Source organism: Sapajus apella, unplaced genomic scaffold (assembly GCF_009761245.1).
Source record: "Sapajus apella isolate SASKATOON/1434 unplaced genomic scaffold, GSC_monkey_1.0 scaffold94, whole genome shotgun sequence".
Taxonomy (NCBI): Eukaryota; Metazoa; Chordata; class Mammalia; order Primates; family Cebidae; genus Sapajus; species Sapajus apella.
The window spans coordinates 4,732,821-4,749,819 of NW_022437034.1; the positions used below are offsets into that span (position 1 = coordinate 4,732,821).

The window sequence follows — 16,999 nt, forward strand, 5'->3', positions numbered from 1 at the left end:
AAAAAAAAAGGACTATTTCATATGGAAATAAACATGGTTTATATAATCATATACAAAAAGAAAAAAACAAACATTTATTTTTTGTTTTTAGAGACAAGGTCTCACTGTCAGCCAGGTTGGAGTGCAATGGCACAATTACTGCTCACTGCAGCCTCGACCTTCTGGGCTCAAGCAATCCTCCCACCTCAGCCTCTTGAGCAGCTGGGACTACAGGCACATGCCACCAGGCCCAGCTAATTTTTTGTATTTTTCTGTGGAGACAGGGTTTCACCATGTTTCCCTGGCTGTTCTCAAACTCCTAGGTTTAAACAATCTGCCTCGACTTGGCTGACCTGTGCTGGGATTACAGGTGTCAGCCACCACACCCAACCAAACTTTACTGTTAATAAATTAAGGTATATTTAAACGTGTAACTATTCACACCTTCATTTTATTCAAAAGGGAAAAAATAAAATCAGTGATATAATCTGTTCTCATTGCTTATTTTGATTCTTTGTTATTTTCCTTTTATAACAACAAAATGTATTAAAAGAGTCAGCTACAAAACAATCTTATATAGGGACTTGCACACTAACAGACTTTGTTACCAAATAAGCTTCATAAAACTGTTTATTGTTTTTGTCAAATGCCTGAAAATTTTTTGTTAAAATGGGCCATTTTCTGAGTTTCTTGAAGCTCTGAGATAATTTGGGAAAAGTTGAGGTGGCTAACAAACTACCAGCAGGAAGAACTCAAGCTAATAAAATTCCTAAGGAAGCAGGACGGACAGAATCTAGAACTTCCTTCCACTCTGAGAATCCTAGCACACCTCAGAAAAAAAGGTATATTGGAAACACTAGAGAAGGGGATCAGTAACCAACACAAATTCACCAGGTAAGGTTTCACTATCTACCAGGAACGGTGGTTAAAAGCACATGCTTATGGTGGTGGGAGCCTGTAATCTCAGCTACTTGGGAGGCTGAGGCAGAGACAGCTTGAACCAGGGAAGCAGAGGTTGCAAAGAGATAAGACTGCACCACTGCACTCCAGCCTGAGCGACACGGCAAGATCCTGTCCCAAAAAAAAAAAAGGCACATGCTTGGAGTCACACTGCCTGGCTGTGCTGTTTACTAATAACACAACCTTGGACAAGTTACTTAACCTATCTAAGCATCAGGTTCCTCATCTATGAAATGAATAAAATAATAGTACTTACCTCATTAATATTACTGTAAGGATTAATTGATTGTGTTCGGTTCCTAGAACATCCTTGGAACATATTAAATGTGCAACATAGGTATCTATTGGTAGAGATTTGACCCAATAATTCTACCTCTAGGAATCTGTCCTACCAAAATAATCAAGTAACTATGCAAAGATGTATGAATAATATGACTCATTGAAGCATCATTTGTAAAGGCGAAAAACTGAGAACATCTTCAGTGTCTAACAACAAGGAATTGATTAATTATGGTTTGCTTATTAGATGGAAAACAATGTAGCTATTCTTTTTTTCTTTTAGTTTTTATTTTATTTATTTATTTATTTATTTATTTTTAACAATGTAGCTATTAAAATGATGTTACAAGTTTTTATGTACTGACTTGGAAAGATATTTGCAGTGTAGGGATGTATGAAAAAGCAAGTTTCAGGCATTATTATAATATGATCCCCTTTTCATTAAAGAAAATGTACATATTGGAAAATACATATTGTTCTATATTTACCACATTTTATTTATATAATTTAAAAAGATGGCAGGGCACCATGGCTCACATCTGTAATCCTTGGGAGGCTAAGGCAGGAGGATCACTTGAGCCCAGGAGTTCAAGACCAGCCTGGGCAATACAGGAGACTCCATCATTACAAAAAAATTTTAAAATTAGTCTGAGCATGATGGTGTGCACCTGTGGTCTCAGCTAATTGAGAGACTGGGGTAGAAGGATCCCTTGAGCACAAGAGGTCAAGGCTGCATTGAGCCATGATGGTGCCAAGGTACTCCAGCATGGATCACAGAGTAAGGCCCTGTTTCAAAAAAAAAAAAAAAAAAAAGAAAAAAAGAAAAGAAAAAAGAAAAAGGAGAAAAGGAGAAAAGGAACCATCTCCTGTTAAGTGACAATCAAAAGGTCATTTTAATGCCTCAAGTTTTTAAGAACAAATTAATACTTTAAAAATACATAAAAGATTCCACATAACACAATTGAGTTTTAATAGCTATATAAGGAGAAACAGAAGCACTACGGCTCAAGCAATAAAAAACTCACAATATACTGATTGTACATTTAGTTAATTCAGAGAAAATTCAAGTAATCTTTTTTCACATGGTTTCTGCCTTGAGGGGCAAGAGAGATAAATAGCACTAGTTTTTTAAGGCCACTAGTTAACAGGGCAATAAAGACCCCTCAGTCTGCTCATAAATTCCACTGGGAAAAAAATGGCAATTATAATTATATAAACAGTTATACAAAGAAATCTAATTGAATTGTTTGAAAGACCGAACAGGAATAAATAGTAACTTTTCATAAAACCTTCAGAATATGCAGAGGTATTTTAAAAAGCCAATACAGGCACTTGTAAAAACTAGGATTAAGGGAAAGTATCTATGTTAACACTTAACAGCAAATCAAATGACAGAATATGATTATTACCTCTATACTAAAATAACCTCTGTCCACATAATCGCCAAGAAAAAGGTATCGTGTATTAGCAGGTGATCCTCCTACTTCAAAAAGTTTCATCAGATCAAAAAATTGGCCATGGATGTCACCACACACTGAAACAAGAAGATTATTAGATAAGGGGAAAAAATTCTCTAAAATAACAAATTTTAGTTAAGTCAAAATTTCTTTTACACAAGACATAGTATAAATGCTATCAAGAAATGTCTGAGAAGAGAGTAGAATATAAGACTCATGACTAGGATGATGTGTAACCAGGTATTCATGTGCTCAAGATCTAGAAAAAAGTGTTAACAGAAATAACAAAATTTGTGGTCAATGACAAACTGTCACCTACATTTATAAAGATCTTCTCTAGGGCTCCAAGGATGTGTTTTAAGTTTCAAGATGACAAAATTACAATTGTGGCAGTTAAAATCTCCATTCTGACTCAATACTTTCTGTTGCTCTCTAAATGGTCACTTTTAGCATCTGATGTGACATCAAGGTATTTGAACTTAACAAATGAAAGCAAAGTATTGAATCAAATTAAAGTATGGTTAACAGAATTGATGAAACCTTCATAAAAGCATATTAGACTAACTTCTACACTCAGATTATTTAGAATCATGTCTATTCACTGAAAACAGGAAATCTTTTTTAAGTATGAAAAATAATTTGGAAATTTAAGACAATGTTGATGTAATACTGATTTAGTATACAATATAATTGAAAACAATAAGTTTTAAATCCAGGCAACTAAATAATGACATAATGAAAATAATACCCAAAACATGAATAAGCTTACCTGTGATTGGAGCTTCTACTTCTATCATGGTTTTCTCTCTCCGAAGGATGGCAGCACCCTCATTGATAATTCTAAGTGCAATTTCTTCATCTACTCGACCTTCTTTTACCAAGTGGTTCTTCAGAACATCAACCCTGGGTATCCCATCCAAATCAAACACTTCTTCAGATGTCAAGCGATGTGTTGGGGGAAAAGGGACAGCTGCAAATTTTTTTAATTAATAAAAAAAGTTACCAATATATTTTATGTTAATATATTAACATAAAAACTAATAACCAGATATAGATAAGAGTAAAAATTGTAAACCAGGGAGTTTTCTTTCATTTATTGAGTAGAAGTATTTTTCTAAATAGTAAGCATATTATACTATGTTTAAAGCTATTTATGGCCAGGCATGGTGGCTCACGCCCATAATCCTAGCACTTTGGGAGGCCGAGGTGGGTGGATTGCCTCGGGTCAGGAGTACGAGACCAGCCTGGCCAACATAGTGAAACTCTGTTATCTATTAAAAATACAAAAAAATTAGCTGGGCATGGTGTCAGGCGCCTGTAATCCTAGCTACTCGGGAGGCTTGAACCTAGGAGGTGGAGGTTGCAGTGAGCTGAGATTGCGCCACTGCACTACAGCCTGGGCAACAACGGCAAGACTCTGTCTCAAAAAAAAAAAATTAAAAAAGGTATTTTTAATAACATGTTCTTTGTTGAGAATTATTGGAGAAATGAATTGTCTCACAAAATTAAGTTATTTCAGGATAACCAAAGCTTTTTTAAGCTAAAACATTTTTAGGCAGAACTCTCAAAATATTGTATTATACTATTATGTGCTCTTTACCTTAAATGAAGAATAAAAAATATAATTTAATGCTGGGAGTAGTGGTGTGTGTCTGTAATCTCAACCACTTGGGAGGCTGGGACAGGAAGATCATTTGAGGCCAAAAACTGGAGATCCGACTGGGCAACATAGAGAGACAAAGTCTCAAAAAAAAACAGACAACACTTTAATACCAAATAGGCCTAAATAGAAAGAAATCCCAAATATAAGGTGATTTACCATGTTCCTTTCTAATAAGAACATAAAAACAATGTTTTCTGACTAACTTGACTTTATACTTTTAGAGATACAGACCAAACATTAGATGCTTACTTCTGAAATGTAAATTAATTTAGTAGACTTAAAACATATCGTAATTTCAAAATACTGATTTTTCTCCTATCTTAATGTTTCACAAAACACTTTCATTCAAAATTTTATGCATATATTCAAAACTAGTGCATTCTTTATTGTTGGAGTCACTTTTTGAGTCATCTAGCGCACCTTCTTTTTTTTTTTTTTTTTTTTGAGACGGAGTCCCACTCTGTCGCCCAGGCTGGAGTGCAGTGGCACGATCTGGGCTCACTGCAACCTCCGCCTCCTGGGTTCAAGTGATTCTCCTGCCTCAGCCTCCTGAGTAGTTGGGACGACAGGCATGTGCCAACATGCCCGGCTAACTTTTTGCTATTTTTAGTAGATGCAGGGTTTCAACATGTTAGCCAGGATGTCTGGATCTCCTGACCTCATGATCTGCCTGCCCCGGCCTCCCAAAGTCAAATCATCTTCACTTCCATCTAAACTGTTTGAGATGCAACACTTTTGATTTTGTGTAAAATATTATCACTGCAAATTTATGCCAGCAATTTTTTTTTTTTTGAGACAGAGTCTTGCTCTGTCGCCCAGGCTGGAATGCAGTGGCACCACCTTGGCTCACTGCAACCTCCACCTCCTGGCCTCAAGCAATTCTCCTGCCTCAGCCTTCCGAGCAGCTGGGATTGCAGGCGCCCACCACCATGCCCAGCTAATTTCTGTTTCACCATGTTGGCCAGGCTGGTGTCGAACTCATGACCTCAGGTGACCTGGCCACCTCGGCCTCCCAAAGTGCTGGGATTACAGGCATGAGCCACCAAAACCAGCCTATCCCTACAAATTTAACCAAAAGTTCCCATTTTGTCATAGTTAAGTAGTTGGTTTTCTCACTGTTGCAGTACATATTTATGATTTCTATAAGAAATCACCAACTGTACTGCTTTTAAGTGATATTTGTTGAATGAAATGGAAAACATGAACATCTATTTCAATGGCATCTAAGCACAATTTTGAGGTCATATTCCTAGGAAAAATTACTATATATTAAATTTTTTAATTCCTTTTTTATTGATCCAACAAGTAAATGTTTATGCATTCAAAATTAGCTTGAACTGAAACAGTTTCAGGCTCCTGACTGAATAGTACTTTGTTCTTCAAAATAAAGAAAGTGAGAGAGAAGGCCAAGCACGGTGGCTCATGCCTGTAATCCTAGCACTTTGGGAGCCCAGGCAGGCAGATCACATGAGGTTGAGGGCTCGAAACCAGCCAGACCAACATGGAGAAATCCTGTCTCTACCAAAAATACAAAATTAGTTGGCTTGGTGGCATATGCCAATAATCCCAGCTACTGGGGAGGCTGAGGCAGAATTGTTTGATCCTGAGAAGCAGAGGTTGCAGTGAGCCAAGGTCATGCCATTGCACTCCAGCCTGGGGAACAAGAACAAAGCTCCGTCTCAAAAAAAAAAAAAGAAAATGAGAGAGAAATGTACATTAAAAGTCTAATAAATACAGACTGAAATGTAAGGCAGCTCCCTCTTTTCTGATTTTTTTAAATAGAAAATTGGGCCAGGCATAGTAGCTCATGCCTGTAATCCTAGCACTGGAGGAGGCTAAGGCTGGTGGATCACTTGAGGTAAGGAGTTTAAGACCAGCCTGGCCAACATGGTAAAACCCCATCTCTACTAAAAATACAAAAATTAGCTGAGCATGGTGGTGCAAGTCTGTAGTCCCAGCTACTTGGGAGGCTGAGGCAGTAGAATCACTTAAACCCAGGGTGGCAGAGGTTGCAGCGAGCCTAGATTGCATCACTGCACTACAGCCTGGGCACCAGAGTGAGACTGTCTCAAAAAAAAAAAAAAAAAAAAATCTTTATATCTGAGCATACAGTATATAGTATTTTCCTGATGCTTCAGGGTCATCATTGTGATTACCAATTATTACAGAGAGGCTTGGAAATGTACAGGACCAACTGCTCCTTTACATCTCAACTTAGAGTAACTAAAAACAAAAACAATGACGACAACAACAACAAAACTGGGTTAGATTCATATCAATTACCTAAGAAAGAATATAACCACATTCTTATAACAGAAGGAAACATTAAGGAAGAACTCAATCCTTTACAGGTGAGATAAAAACTAAGGCAGAGGGATGTCAACCAGTCAACGATTTCTAAAAGACTGAAATCACTAATCCTTTTTTTTTTGAGATTGAGTCTCACTTTGTCACTCAGGCTGGAGTGCAGCAGCTTGATCTTGGCTCACTGCAACCTCTCACTCCCGGGTTCAAGTGATTCTTCTGCCTCAGCTTCCTGAATAGCTGGGACTACAGGCGCCCACCACCACGCCCAGCTAATTTATGTATTTTTAGTAGAAATGGGGTTTCACCATGTTAGCCAGGCTGGTCTCAAACTCCTGACCTCGTGATCCACCCACCTCAGCCTCCCAAAGTGCTGGGATTACAGGCGTGAGCCACCACACCTGGCCAATCCCTCTTTTTTTTTTTTTCTTTTTCGTTGATACCTAGTGAAATAAAACTAAACCTTGTTTTTTTCCCTTCACAAGAAACATCAATTACCATTACTTTTTACTCATCTAGAATACGGCATTAAAATATATTTTACTCCCACATACAGCATGTCAAGATTCTAAAAAATTAAAAGCCTTATTAAAGTATGTTTTTTACCAACCAAAGTTAAACAAAGTATTAAAAGTATGTTTTTTACCAACCAAAGATTAAACCATTAAAGATGCTATAACCAAATCTGCCTTCATGGTACAGTAATTGTTTAAAAAATATTTAATGAATTGATAACTAAATAAATCAAGTGTTACTTTTGGGACATTATAAAACTAAGATGATTAACTATTTCTTACTAATAGAAATTTCGGAGATCAAGATAGAATCACAGGTTTTTCATCAGGTCAGAAAAATTTTTTTTAGCACTCTACTTGGGAAAAGAGATTCTATTTAAGATGCTGCATTCTGACTGGGCGCAGTGGCTCATGCCTGTAATCCCAGCACTTTGGGAGGCTGAGACAGGGAGATCACAAGGTCAAGAAATAGAGATCATCCCAGCCAACATGGTGAAACCCCATCTCTACTAAATACAAAAAACTAGCTGGGTGTGGTGGTGCACACCTGTAGTCCCAGCTACTTGGGAGGCTGAGACATGTGACAAATCACTTTAGCCTGTTGGGGTGGAGGCTGCAAGGAGCCGAGATCGCACCACTGCACTCCAGCCTGGGTGACAGACTGAGACACTATCTCAAAAAAAAAAAAAAAAAATTAATTCTCAACTACTATTTTGTTTTGCAACTCTTAAAGCATTTTAAAGCATTTCCATACAGTTTTCAGGTTTTTAAATTTTTTTTCTTTTTTCTTTCTAATTCATCGTCAGCCAATTATTTCTGCTTTGCCAGGGTTTTTTTTTTTTTTTCTCCTCCATATGTGCTTTTTTCTCCTAATTTTCAGACTATGTTTCCTTATTTTTCTATATTTGTGATAGGAAAAAAACCAGAACATAAATGTATATAAATGCAATATAAACAGTCAACAACTGAAATGGCTAATAACAGATGATTTGTTGGAACAACCTAAAGAGCTACAAAATTGGCTGGGCGTGGTGGCTCACACCTATAATCCCAGCACTTTGGGAGGCTGAGGAGGGCGGATCACCTGAGCTCAGGAATTCGAGACCAGGCTGGCCAACATCGTGAAACTCTGTCTCTACTAAAAATACAAAAATTAACTGGGCATGGTGGCAAGAGTCTGCAACCCCAGCTACTAGGGAGGCTGAGGCAGGAGAATCGCTTGAATCTCGGAGGCAGAGGTTGAGTGAGCCGAGATCACACCACTGCACTCCAGCCTGGGTGACAAGAGCAAACTCAAAAACAAAACAAAACCTAAACAAAAGAGCTACAAAATCACCTCAAGTCACCAAGTTATCAATACTGGAAAACCTGATTTGGTAACATTCACTTTGATCAAACTCTTCTATTGAAAATCTTCCTTTCATTCAAATTTTGGCATGAAGGGCATATCTACATAGTAACCACTAACATTCACAAGGTATTTTCACTCACATTTCTTGTATGGTGGCTAAAAAACAAAGAGTAAAAACATTTTAATTTAGGAAGTTGGAAATATAAACCAAGGACACAGGCTGATCAGGAATTGGTAAAGAGGGGGTGGTGGTACAGAGATCTTCTTACTGTTTCTACCACTGGGCAAGGAAACCTGATAATTAACTGATCCTGTTCTCCAATTCTAAGCAAGGACTGCCCTCTTAGCCCTATGAGGCCTCTAACTTCAACTGAAGTGCAGCCTGTGCCAAGTGAATAACTTGACTCCAAAGTATCATTCAGATGCCTAAGGTCATCTAAGGCAGAGGGATGCCAACCATTTCTAAAATTCATGCTTCCCATCATTGCCATCCTTGGCAACTGTCCAAAATACAGTCTCTACATCTATACTTCTAAATTTTTACCCATATATCTTTCCCTTATACCATTTCCTTCTCATTGTTCTCCCTCCATCCTTTTCATTGAGGACTTCAGAATCCTATTGTAAGATTTTGTTTTAATCTCTCCTAAAGCCCCTACACACACACATACAGTCTGTTTTTTTTTTTTTTTTTTGGCTGTTCCACAGACATAGCAGGGCTATCCCATAGGCAGAGTTGTCCAGAGTTGTCCAGAGTAGCCTCTCTCTGTTCTTTAGCTCTACACAGAATACTGTCTTCATCTCTCTAATCAAATCTTGGGTCTCCTGAAGGACATCACTTCTCAGATTCTTTTTTCAAAGTGGATGGTGCTCATTTTTCCACATTCCACTAAGCCCATCAGAGAAGGCTTCAGCATTCTCTTAGCTCCCCATTAGCACTTCCAACATCACACTACTAAGGAAAAAAAAAATGTCTCTTCTTTTGAGATTCATGCCTTCTAGAGAGTTTATCCTTGTCCCTGCTATCTATTAAACTAGTCATGGTAAGCTCAAGTTTCTGGCCCACAAGTATTATCCACTCTAAGTTCCACCATTGTCAATGTCTATGTGATAACCTATCTAACACTTAAGAACTGGCCAGGTGTGGTAACTCATGCTTGTAATCCCAGCATTTTGGGGGGTCAAGGTGGGCATATCACTTGAGGTCAGGAGTTCAAGACCAGCCTGGCCAACATGGTGAAATACCATCTCTACTAAAAATACAAAACTTAGCCGGGCATGGCAGCAGATGCCTGTAATCTCAGCTACTTGGGATGCTGAAGCAGGAGAATGGCTCAAACCTGGGAGGCAGAGGTTGCACTTAGCTAAAATCTCACCACTGCACTCTAGCTGGGGCAACACAGTGAGACTCCATCTCAAAAAAAAAACAAAAACCAAAAAAAAAAACCAAACAGAACACAGGTATTAATAGATGTTTACAGACTTGAGTATACTTCCCAAAATACTTGAATAATGACACTAATTTAAGTAGCAATGACAATATATTTACAGTGTTTTATTCACTTATTGACAGTTTATCAAGTACTTTCACATGCATGATCCCACGGACATCCTGTGAGTTTGGTCAGGCAAGGTTTTTTTTTGTTTGTTTGTTTTTTTTTTTGAGACAGAGTCTTGCTCTGTAACCCAGGATGGAGTGCAATTGCAGTGCACTCCAATCTCTGCCTCCCAGGTTCGAGTGATTCTCCCTGCCTCAGCCTCCGAGTAGCTGGGATTACAGGTGCCTGCCACCACCCTCGGGTAATTTTTTTTTTTTTTTTTTTTTGAGACAGAGTCTTGCTCTGTGGCCAGGCTGAGTGTAGTGGTATGATGTCCACTCACTGCAAACTCTGCCTCCCAGGTTCAAGCGATTCCTCTGCCTCAGCCTCCCAGGAAGCTGGGACTATAGGCACACACCACCATGCCCGGCTAATTTTTTGTATTTTAGTAGATTATGAGGTTCACCATGTTTCACCATATGAGGTTTCACCAGGGTGGTCTTGATCTCCTGACCTCAGGTGATCTGCTCGCCTCAGCCTCCCAAAGTGCTGGGATTATAGGCATGAGCCACTGCGCCTGGCCAACGCCTGGCTAATTCTTGCATTTTTAGTAGAGACAGGGTTTCACCACGTTGGCCAGGCTGGCCTCAAACACCTGACCTCAGGTGATCTGCTCACCTCAGCGTCCCAAAGTGCTGGGAGTACAGGATCAGTCAAGTTTTATCTCTATTTCACAAATGAGAGATAACAGGTTCAGAGACATTAAGTTGCTTCTCAAGGGGTTTGACTAGTAAAAAGCAGAATCATAGTTGAAATAGGAGTCTTCAGAATGCTGCTCCTATATCATCTATCTTTATACCAACACAGTGACAATTTTGACAAAAGGAGACATCAAAAGGCTGATCATGGCTGGGTGTGGTGGCTAACACCTGTAACCCTAGCACTTTGGCAGGCCAAGGCAGGACAATCACTGGAGCCCAGGAGTTTGAGACCAATCTGGCCAACATAGTGAGAATTCCATCTCCATAAAAACTAAACAAAATTAGCCAGGCATGGTGGTGTGTGCCTGTAGCCCCAGCTACTTAGGAGACTGAGATGGTGGATCGCTTGAGCCCAGGAGTTTGAGCCTGCAGTGAGCTTTGATCATGCCACTGCACTCCAGCCTGGGTGACACAGCAAGATCCTGTCCTGAGGTTTAAAAAAAGAAAAAAAGCTTCATCATGAAGAATGATATAACCATTTGCTTGCCAGGTGTAAAGTATGGATTAGGCACACGCTTTAGGGAAAGATTCAACAAATCCAATAGCACTGTCTTCAAAATTTCAAGGTATCCCTTGGGTCTCTTTTAATTTGTGCTGGTTCTTTAAATATACCTTTCCCTCAAAATTGGCTCCCCTTCCTGGCTTACTCCTTACCTGTTAAGGTATCACCATTCTCTACCACTCAAAATTTTGGTGTCATTGTTCTCTCTCTGAACTGTAAGTCCTATTGATTCTTCAAATTCTATTTTCCTAAATCTCCACTGTTGCAATACTAGTTCAAGTCCTTATTGTTTACTAGAAAAATCTAACTCTTCTTCCTCTTTGACTAAACAAAGTAGCTAAATTAAGCTACTCAAAAACTTGTAGTTTCTTAATGAATAAAGAAAAAGAAAACCTTGAATCTTATTTTCAAGGTTCTTCTCAATTTAACCATTCTCAGTCTTTTATGTATCATTCCAATCTTCGCATCTAACTACAATTGCCCAATTTAATCTATCCCTAAAGCAAAATTATTCTATTGTTTCCTTAAAAAAACTGTTGCTCACCTATTTCACTCTCATAGGAGTCACTCACTCAATATACCTACCTTCTAATATTAGTAGGAATTTGTGTCTTTCTAGTTTCTCATGCCTTGGTCATCCCTCACTTGGACTACTCCATTAATCTTCTAACTAGACAACCTGCTTTAAGCTTCTCCCCCTCCAATAATTTGTTGTACACAATATGACCAGAGTTAGCTATCAAAAACCAAGATACTGGGTCACTATTCTACTTTAAAACCTCTAATAACAGTAATGGTGATGGCTACCATCAGTTGAGTATTTTCCACAAAGTAGGCCAGGCACTGTGGTACCTACTTTATATGCACAGTCTCTATTAATTCTTCAAAACCCTGTAAAAAGATTTTATCTGTAATCCCAGCACTTTGGGAGGCCAAGGTGGGCAGATCATGAGGTCTGGAATTCAAGACCATACTGGCCAACATGGTGAAACCCTGCCTCTACTAAAAAATACAAAAATTAGCTAGGCATGACGGCTTGTGCCTTTAATCCTAGCTGCTTGGGAGGCTGAGGTAGGAGAACTGCTTGAATGGGGACCCAGGAGGCAGAGGTTGCAGTGAGCCGAGATCTTGCCACTGCATTATTCCAGCCTGGGCTACAGAGCGAGATTCCATCCTAAAAAAAAAAAAAAAAAGATTTCATTAGCTCCTTTTACAGATAAGAAAATTAAGTCTTGGGGATGTTACGTTCTCCTCTTGTCCATGGTGAGAAGGTTTATTTATTTTTTCCTTTTTGAGATGGAGTTTCACTCTTGCTGCCCAGGCTAGAGTGCAATAGTGCAATCTCGACTCACTGCAACCTCTGCCTCCTGGGTTCAAGTCATTCTCCTGCCTCAGCCTCCTGAGGAGCTGGGATTACAGGCATGTACCACCACAGCCGCTAATTCTGAATTTTTAGTGGACATGGGGTTTCTCCATGTTGGTCATGCCTGTCTCGAACTCCCGATCTCAGGTGATCCAACCTCCTCGGCCTCCCAAAGTGCTGAGATTACAGGCTTGAGCCACCGAGCCCGGCATGAGAAGTTTAACTGGTAAAGCTAGGATTCAAACCCTCGCAGTCTGACTCCAGAGCTTGTGTTTTTAATCATCCAGGTACTATATACTGCTATACTGCTTAATAGCTTAAGTTTTAGCTCCTCAACTTATAGCACAAAAGATCCTTTCTAACTTCATTCCTGGCACTCCTTGCCAAGCACTTCACATACTTTTGCCATATATTTCATGCTTTTTTTCAAACTCCATGCCTTTCTGCTTCTGTTTTCCCTACTCTAGCCCCATTTTCTGTCTGTAGAAATTCTATTCATCCTTTAAGGACTACCTAGAAACATTATCCTCTCAGTAATGCTTTTCCTCAAAGATAGCCAATCCCTTCTTTATAGCTCCAGTAGCACTTTGTACCTAATTCAATATATTATTTATTTATTCTAGTGTCTCCTCCACTAGAATGCCGGCACTCCAAGAGAAACTATCTTACTTAATATCCTGTTCACTTCTGTATCATCAGTGCCTAGCACAATGCCTAGTACAAAGCTCAATAACTGTTGCACAAATAAATGGTCTCAATCCTCTACTTTAATCCTAATAATCCTTCAAGGCCCATTTTCTTCTATACAAGTCCTTCCTAGACCATTCCAGTCCAGAGTCATCACTACCTCCTCTGAACTTAGACAACTTGCTGGCTCTTGCCAACTTACCTTGGCAATTATTAATTACATCTGTCCTTATGATATATAGTGTTAACTTTTCAAGAATATTTACTTATTCATGAACCGACTGTATTTTATATTTTACACTTTTGTTGCTTTCCTATAATTTTGTGATATAACAGGCATTTAATAAATATTTGCTGGTCGGGTGCAGTGGCTCATGCCTGTAATCTCAGCACTCTGGGAGGCTGAGGTGGGTGGTTCACCTGAGGTCAGGAGTTCGAGACCAGCCTGACCAACATGGTAAAACCCCGTCTCTACTAAAAACACAAAAATTAGCTGGGCGTGGTGGTGGGCGCCTGTAGTCCCAGCTACTTGGGAGGCTGAGACAGGAGAATTGCTTGAACCTGGGAGGCGTAGGTTGCAGTGAGCTGAGATCATGCCACTGCACTCCAGCCTGGGTGACAGAGCGAGACTTTGTCTCAATAAACAAATAAATAAATATTTGCTATTTGATGACAGTGATGTTCAAAAATAAATTTTACATGCCATATACAGATGCCCAATTAGTTTCTGCTTATTTCATCTGTGTATAAAAAATTTTTATGGTGAAATGAAGTCATATGATTGGCACACTTTGTTTAATACATCAAGGTTCTTTTTGCCAAACTTTTCCTTACAACTCTTGCCAATTCATTCAATAACTCTCGAACCTGAAGCTTTTGCCTCAGTACTGAGCGACTGTATTTCCAACCTGGCATTTTCCTTTAAACATAACTTGTTACCATAGTGTTCCCTCTCCCTCTCCCTCTTCCCCCATCCCGTCACATACTCGCTCTTTTTTTCTCTCTCTCTGTTCCTTTGCTTTCACTAGGACACATGGTACTGAAGATTTATTTGATTTTTACTTTTTTGAGATGGAATGCTGCTCTGTCACCCAGGCTGGAGTGCAGTGGCACAATTTCAGCTCACTGCAGCCTCCACTTCCCAGGTTCAAGTGATTCTCCTGCTTCAGCCTCCTGAGTAGCTGAGATTACAGGCACATGGCACCACGCCCAGCTAATTTTTATATTTTTAGTAGAGATGGGGTTTCACCATGTTGGCCAGGCTGGTCTCTAATTCCTGACCTCAAGTGATTCTCCCACTTTGGCCTCCCAAAGTGCTGGGATTACAAGCATGAACCACTGCACCTGGCCTGAAGATTTATTTTGGTATGGTTAACAGTAATGGAAGTGGAAAGTAAAAGAAAAATGATTTCCAGGAGTTATCTTTTTACATAGATAAGTCCACAAAGTAGACTTTGTAAACAAAAATTAACATTCAAGCTGCTTTAAAATATAATGAAATACATCTAGCAAGAATCACTGAAGTAGCTATGTCACACCAAAGCTACGTTGGTTATCTGAAAATCTGTAATGAAAATAAGTAATCTGACCAGGTGTGGTGGCTCATGCCTGTAATCCCAGCAATTTGGGAGGCTGAGGCAGGTGGATCACCTGAGGTCAGGAGTTTGAGACCAGCCTGACCAAAATGGAGAAATCCTGTCTCTACTAAAAATAGAAAATTAGCTGGGCATGGTGGTATATGCCTGTAATCCCAGCTATTAGGGAGGCTGAGGCAGGAGAATCACTTGAACCTGGGAGGCAGAAGTTGCGGTGAGTCAAGATCGCACCATTGCACTAGAGCCTGGGCAAGAAGGGTGAAACTTTGACTCAAAAATAAATAAGTAATCCTCCTTAAAAAAAGGTACTGGAAAATACTTTTGCCAAATGACTTCAGATTTATTAGCAGGGCAACTGGCAACAGAATCTAAATGAATCCTAAGGTTGCCAATCAGAAATACTTTAGTTTAAAAAGAAAAAAAGTAAAACACATAAACTTCAGCATTTTGGTTCAATCTGAAAGTCTGATAATTTGAGGCTAATATAACACAGGAAATAAAACAATGTTAAGAAAATGAGTCACACTGTAGGTGCTAAAATGAACATATACTCAATATTGACAATGCTCTCTAAGTAAAAAGGTGAATTTTTCTATTAATACTAACAGGCTTGATAATCTCAAGAGACAATCCAGCTTTACAAATCCAGAACCTGGTATACAAAGCAAAAAGTACATTTTTTTAAGTATCTGGGAAAAAAAGGAGGTATCTGGTCAAGTAAACTTTGTGGGGAAGAGGAAAAGCAATATATATAAATTCAGGGTTTTGTGCTTTAATTACGTATACCTATGCTGATGTGGTAGAAAGACAGACAAGCAGATATGATTAAATGTTTTTCCTAATTTGTTTCCTTTTGTTTATTTCCAACATAGCTAAAGAATGCTTAACAGAATATAAATAAAAGGGTATATACCATCTCACTTAATCAGTTGAGTTACATCAACTTTTTCTTTTTTTTTTGAGATGGAATCTTGCTCTGTCACCCAGGCTGGTGTGCAGTGGTGTGATCTCGGCTCACTGCAACCTCCGCCTCCCAGGTTCAAGTGATTCTCCTGCCTCAGCCTCCTGAGTAGCTAGGATTACAGGCATGTGCCACCATGTCTGGCTAATTTTTGCATTTTTAGTAGAGATAAGGTGTCATCATGTTGGTCAGGGTGGTCTTGAACTCCTGAAATTGTGATCCACCCACCTCGGCCTCCCAAAGTGCTGGGATTACAGGCGTGAACCACCACGCCAGGCCACATCAACTTTCAAACAGAGGAAGAATTTTACCTGAGCCAGCAGCTGGAGCAGGCTCAGAACTGAATTTAATCAACCAAAAAACCTAACCACCCATTATCAATTACATGGAATTACCTACCACCAATAATTTTAGTGAAAAGCTCATCACATTTAACATGAATCACCTATAGTATTGTGAGCTCTCAAACTTCACAAAAAGTGAATTTCAGGTATCTGATTTTAAACATGGAAAGACCTATACACACTTGAAAATCTACATGACCATAAAATGTAGGACTTATGACTAGAAGCACAGAGCATAAAATTTAGACACTTGAGGGGTACGAGACTAGGAGAGGGATAGCATTAGGAGAAATACCAAATGTAGATGACGGGGTGATGGATGCAGCCAACCACCATGGCACGTGTATACCTATGTAACAAACCTGCATGTTCTACACATGTACCCCAGAACTTAAAGTACAATTTAAAAAAAAATTTCCACATAACAAGTTCCAGGGAGACAGGCCAGGAACAGTGGCTCACGCCTGTAATCCCAGCACTTTGGGAGGCCGAGGCAGGCTGACCACCTGAGGTCAGGAGTTCAAGACCAGCCTGGCTAACATGGTGATACCCCATTTCTACTAAAAATACAAACAATCCGCTGGTGTGGTGGCGCATGCCTGTAATTGCAGCTACTCGGGAGGCTGAGGCAGTAGACTTGCTTGAACCCAGAAGACGGAGGTTGCAATGAGCCCAGGTCATGCTACTGCACTGCAGCTTGGGCAACAAGAGCGAAACTCCATCTCAAAAAAAAAAAAAAA

At 39.4% G+C, this 16,999-nt stretch overlaps 1 protein-coding gene across 8 annotated transcripts in view; it reads right to left on the reverse strand.

Moving 5' to 3' along the window:
• Nucleotides 1-16,999, reverse strand: part of PPP3CB (protein phosphatase 3 catalytic subunit beta) — a 57,971-nt gene that overhangs the window by 38,091 nt on the left and 2,881 nt on the right. For all 8 annotated transcript variants that reach the window (XM_032256392.1, XM_032256395.1, XM_032256391.1 and 5 more), the window contains exons 2-3: nucleotides 3,445-3,645; nucleotides 2,628-2,752 (exon numbers count right to left, since the gene is read on the reverse strand). In XM_032256392.1, the coding sequence (XP_032112283.1) occupies nucleotides 2,628-2,752; nucleotides 3,445-3,645 (326 nt within the window). The remainder of the gene's footprint in view (nucleotides 1-2,627; nucleotides 2,753-3,444; nucleotides 3,646-16,999) is intronic.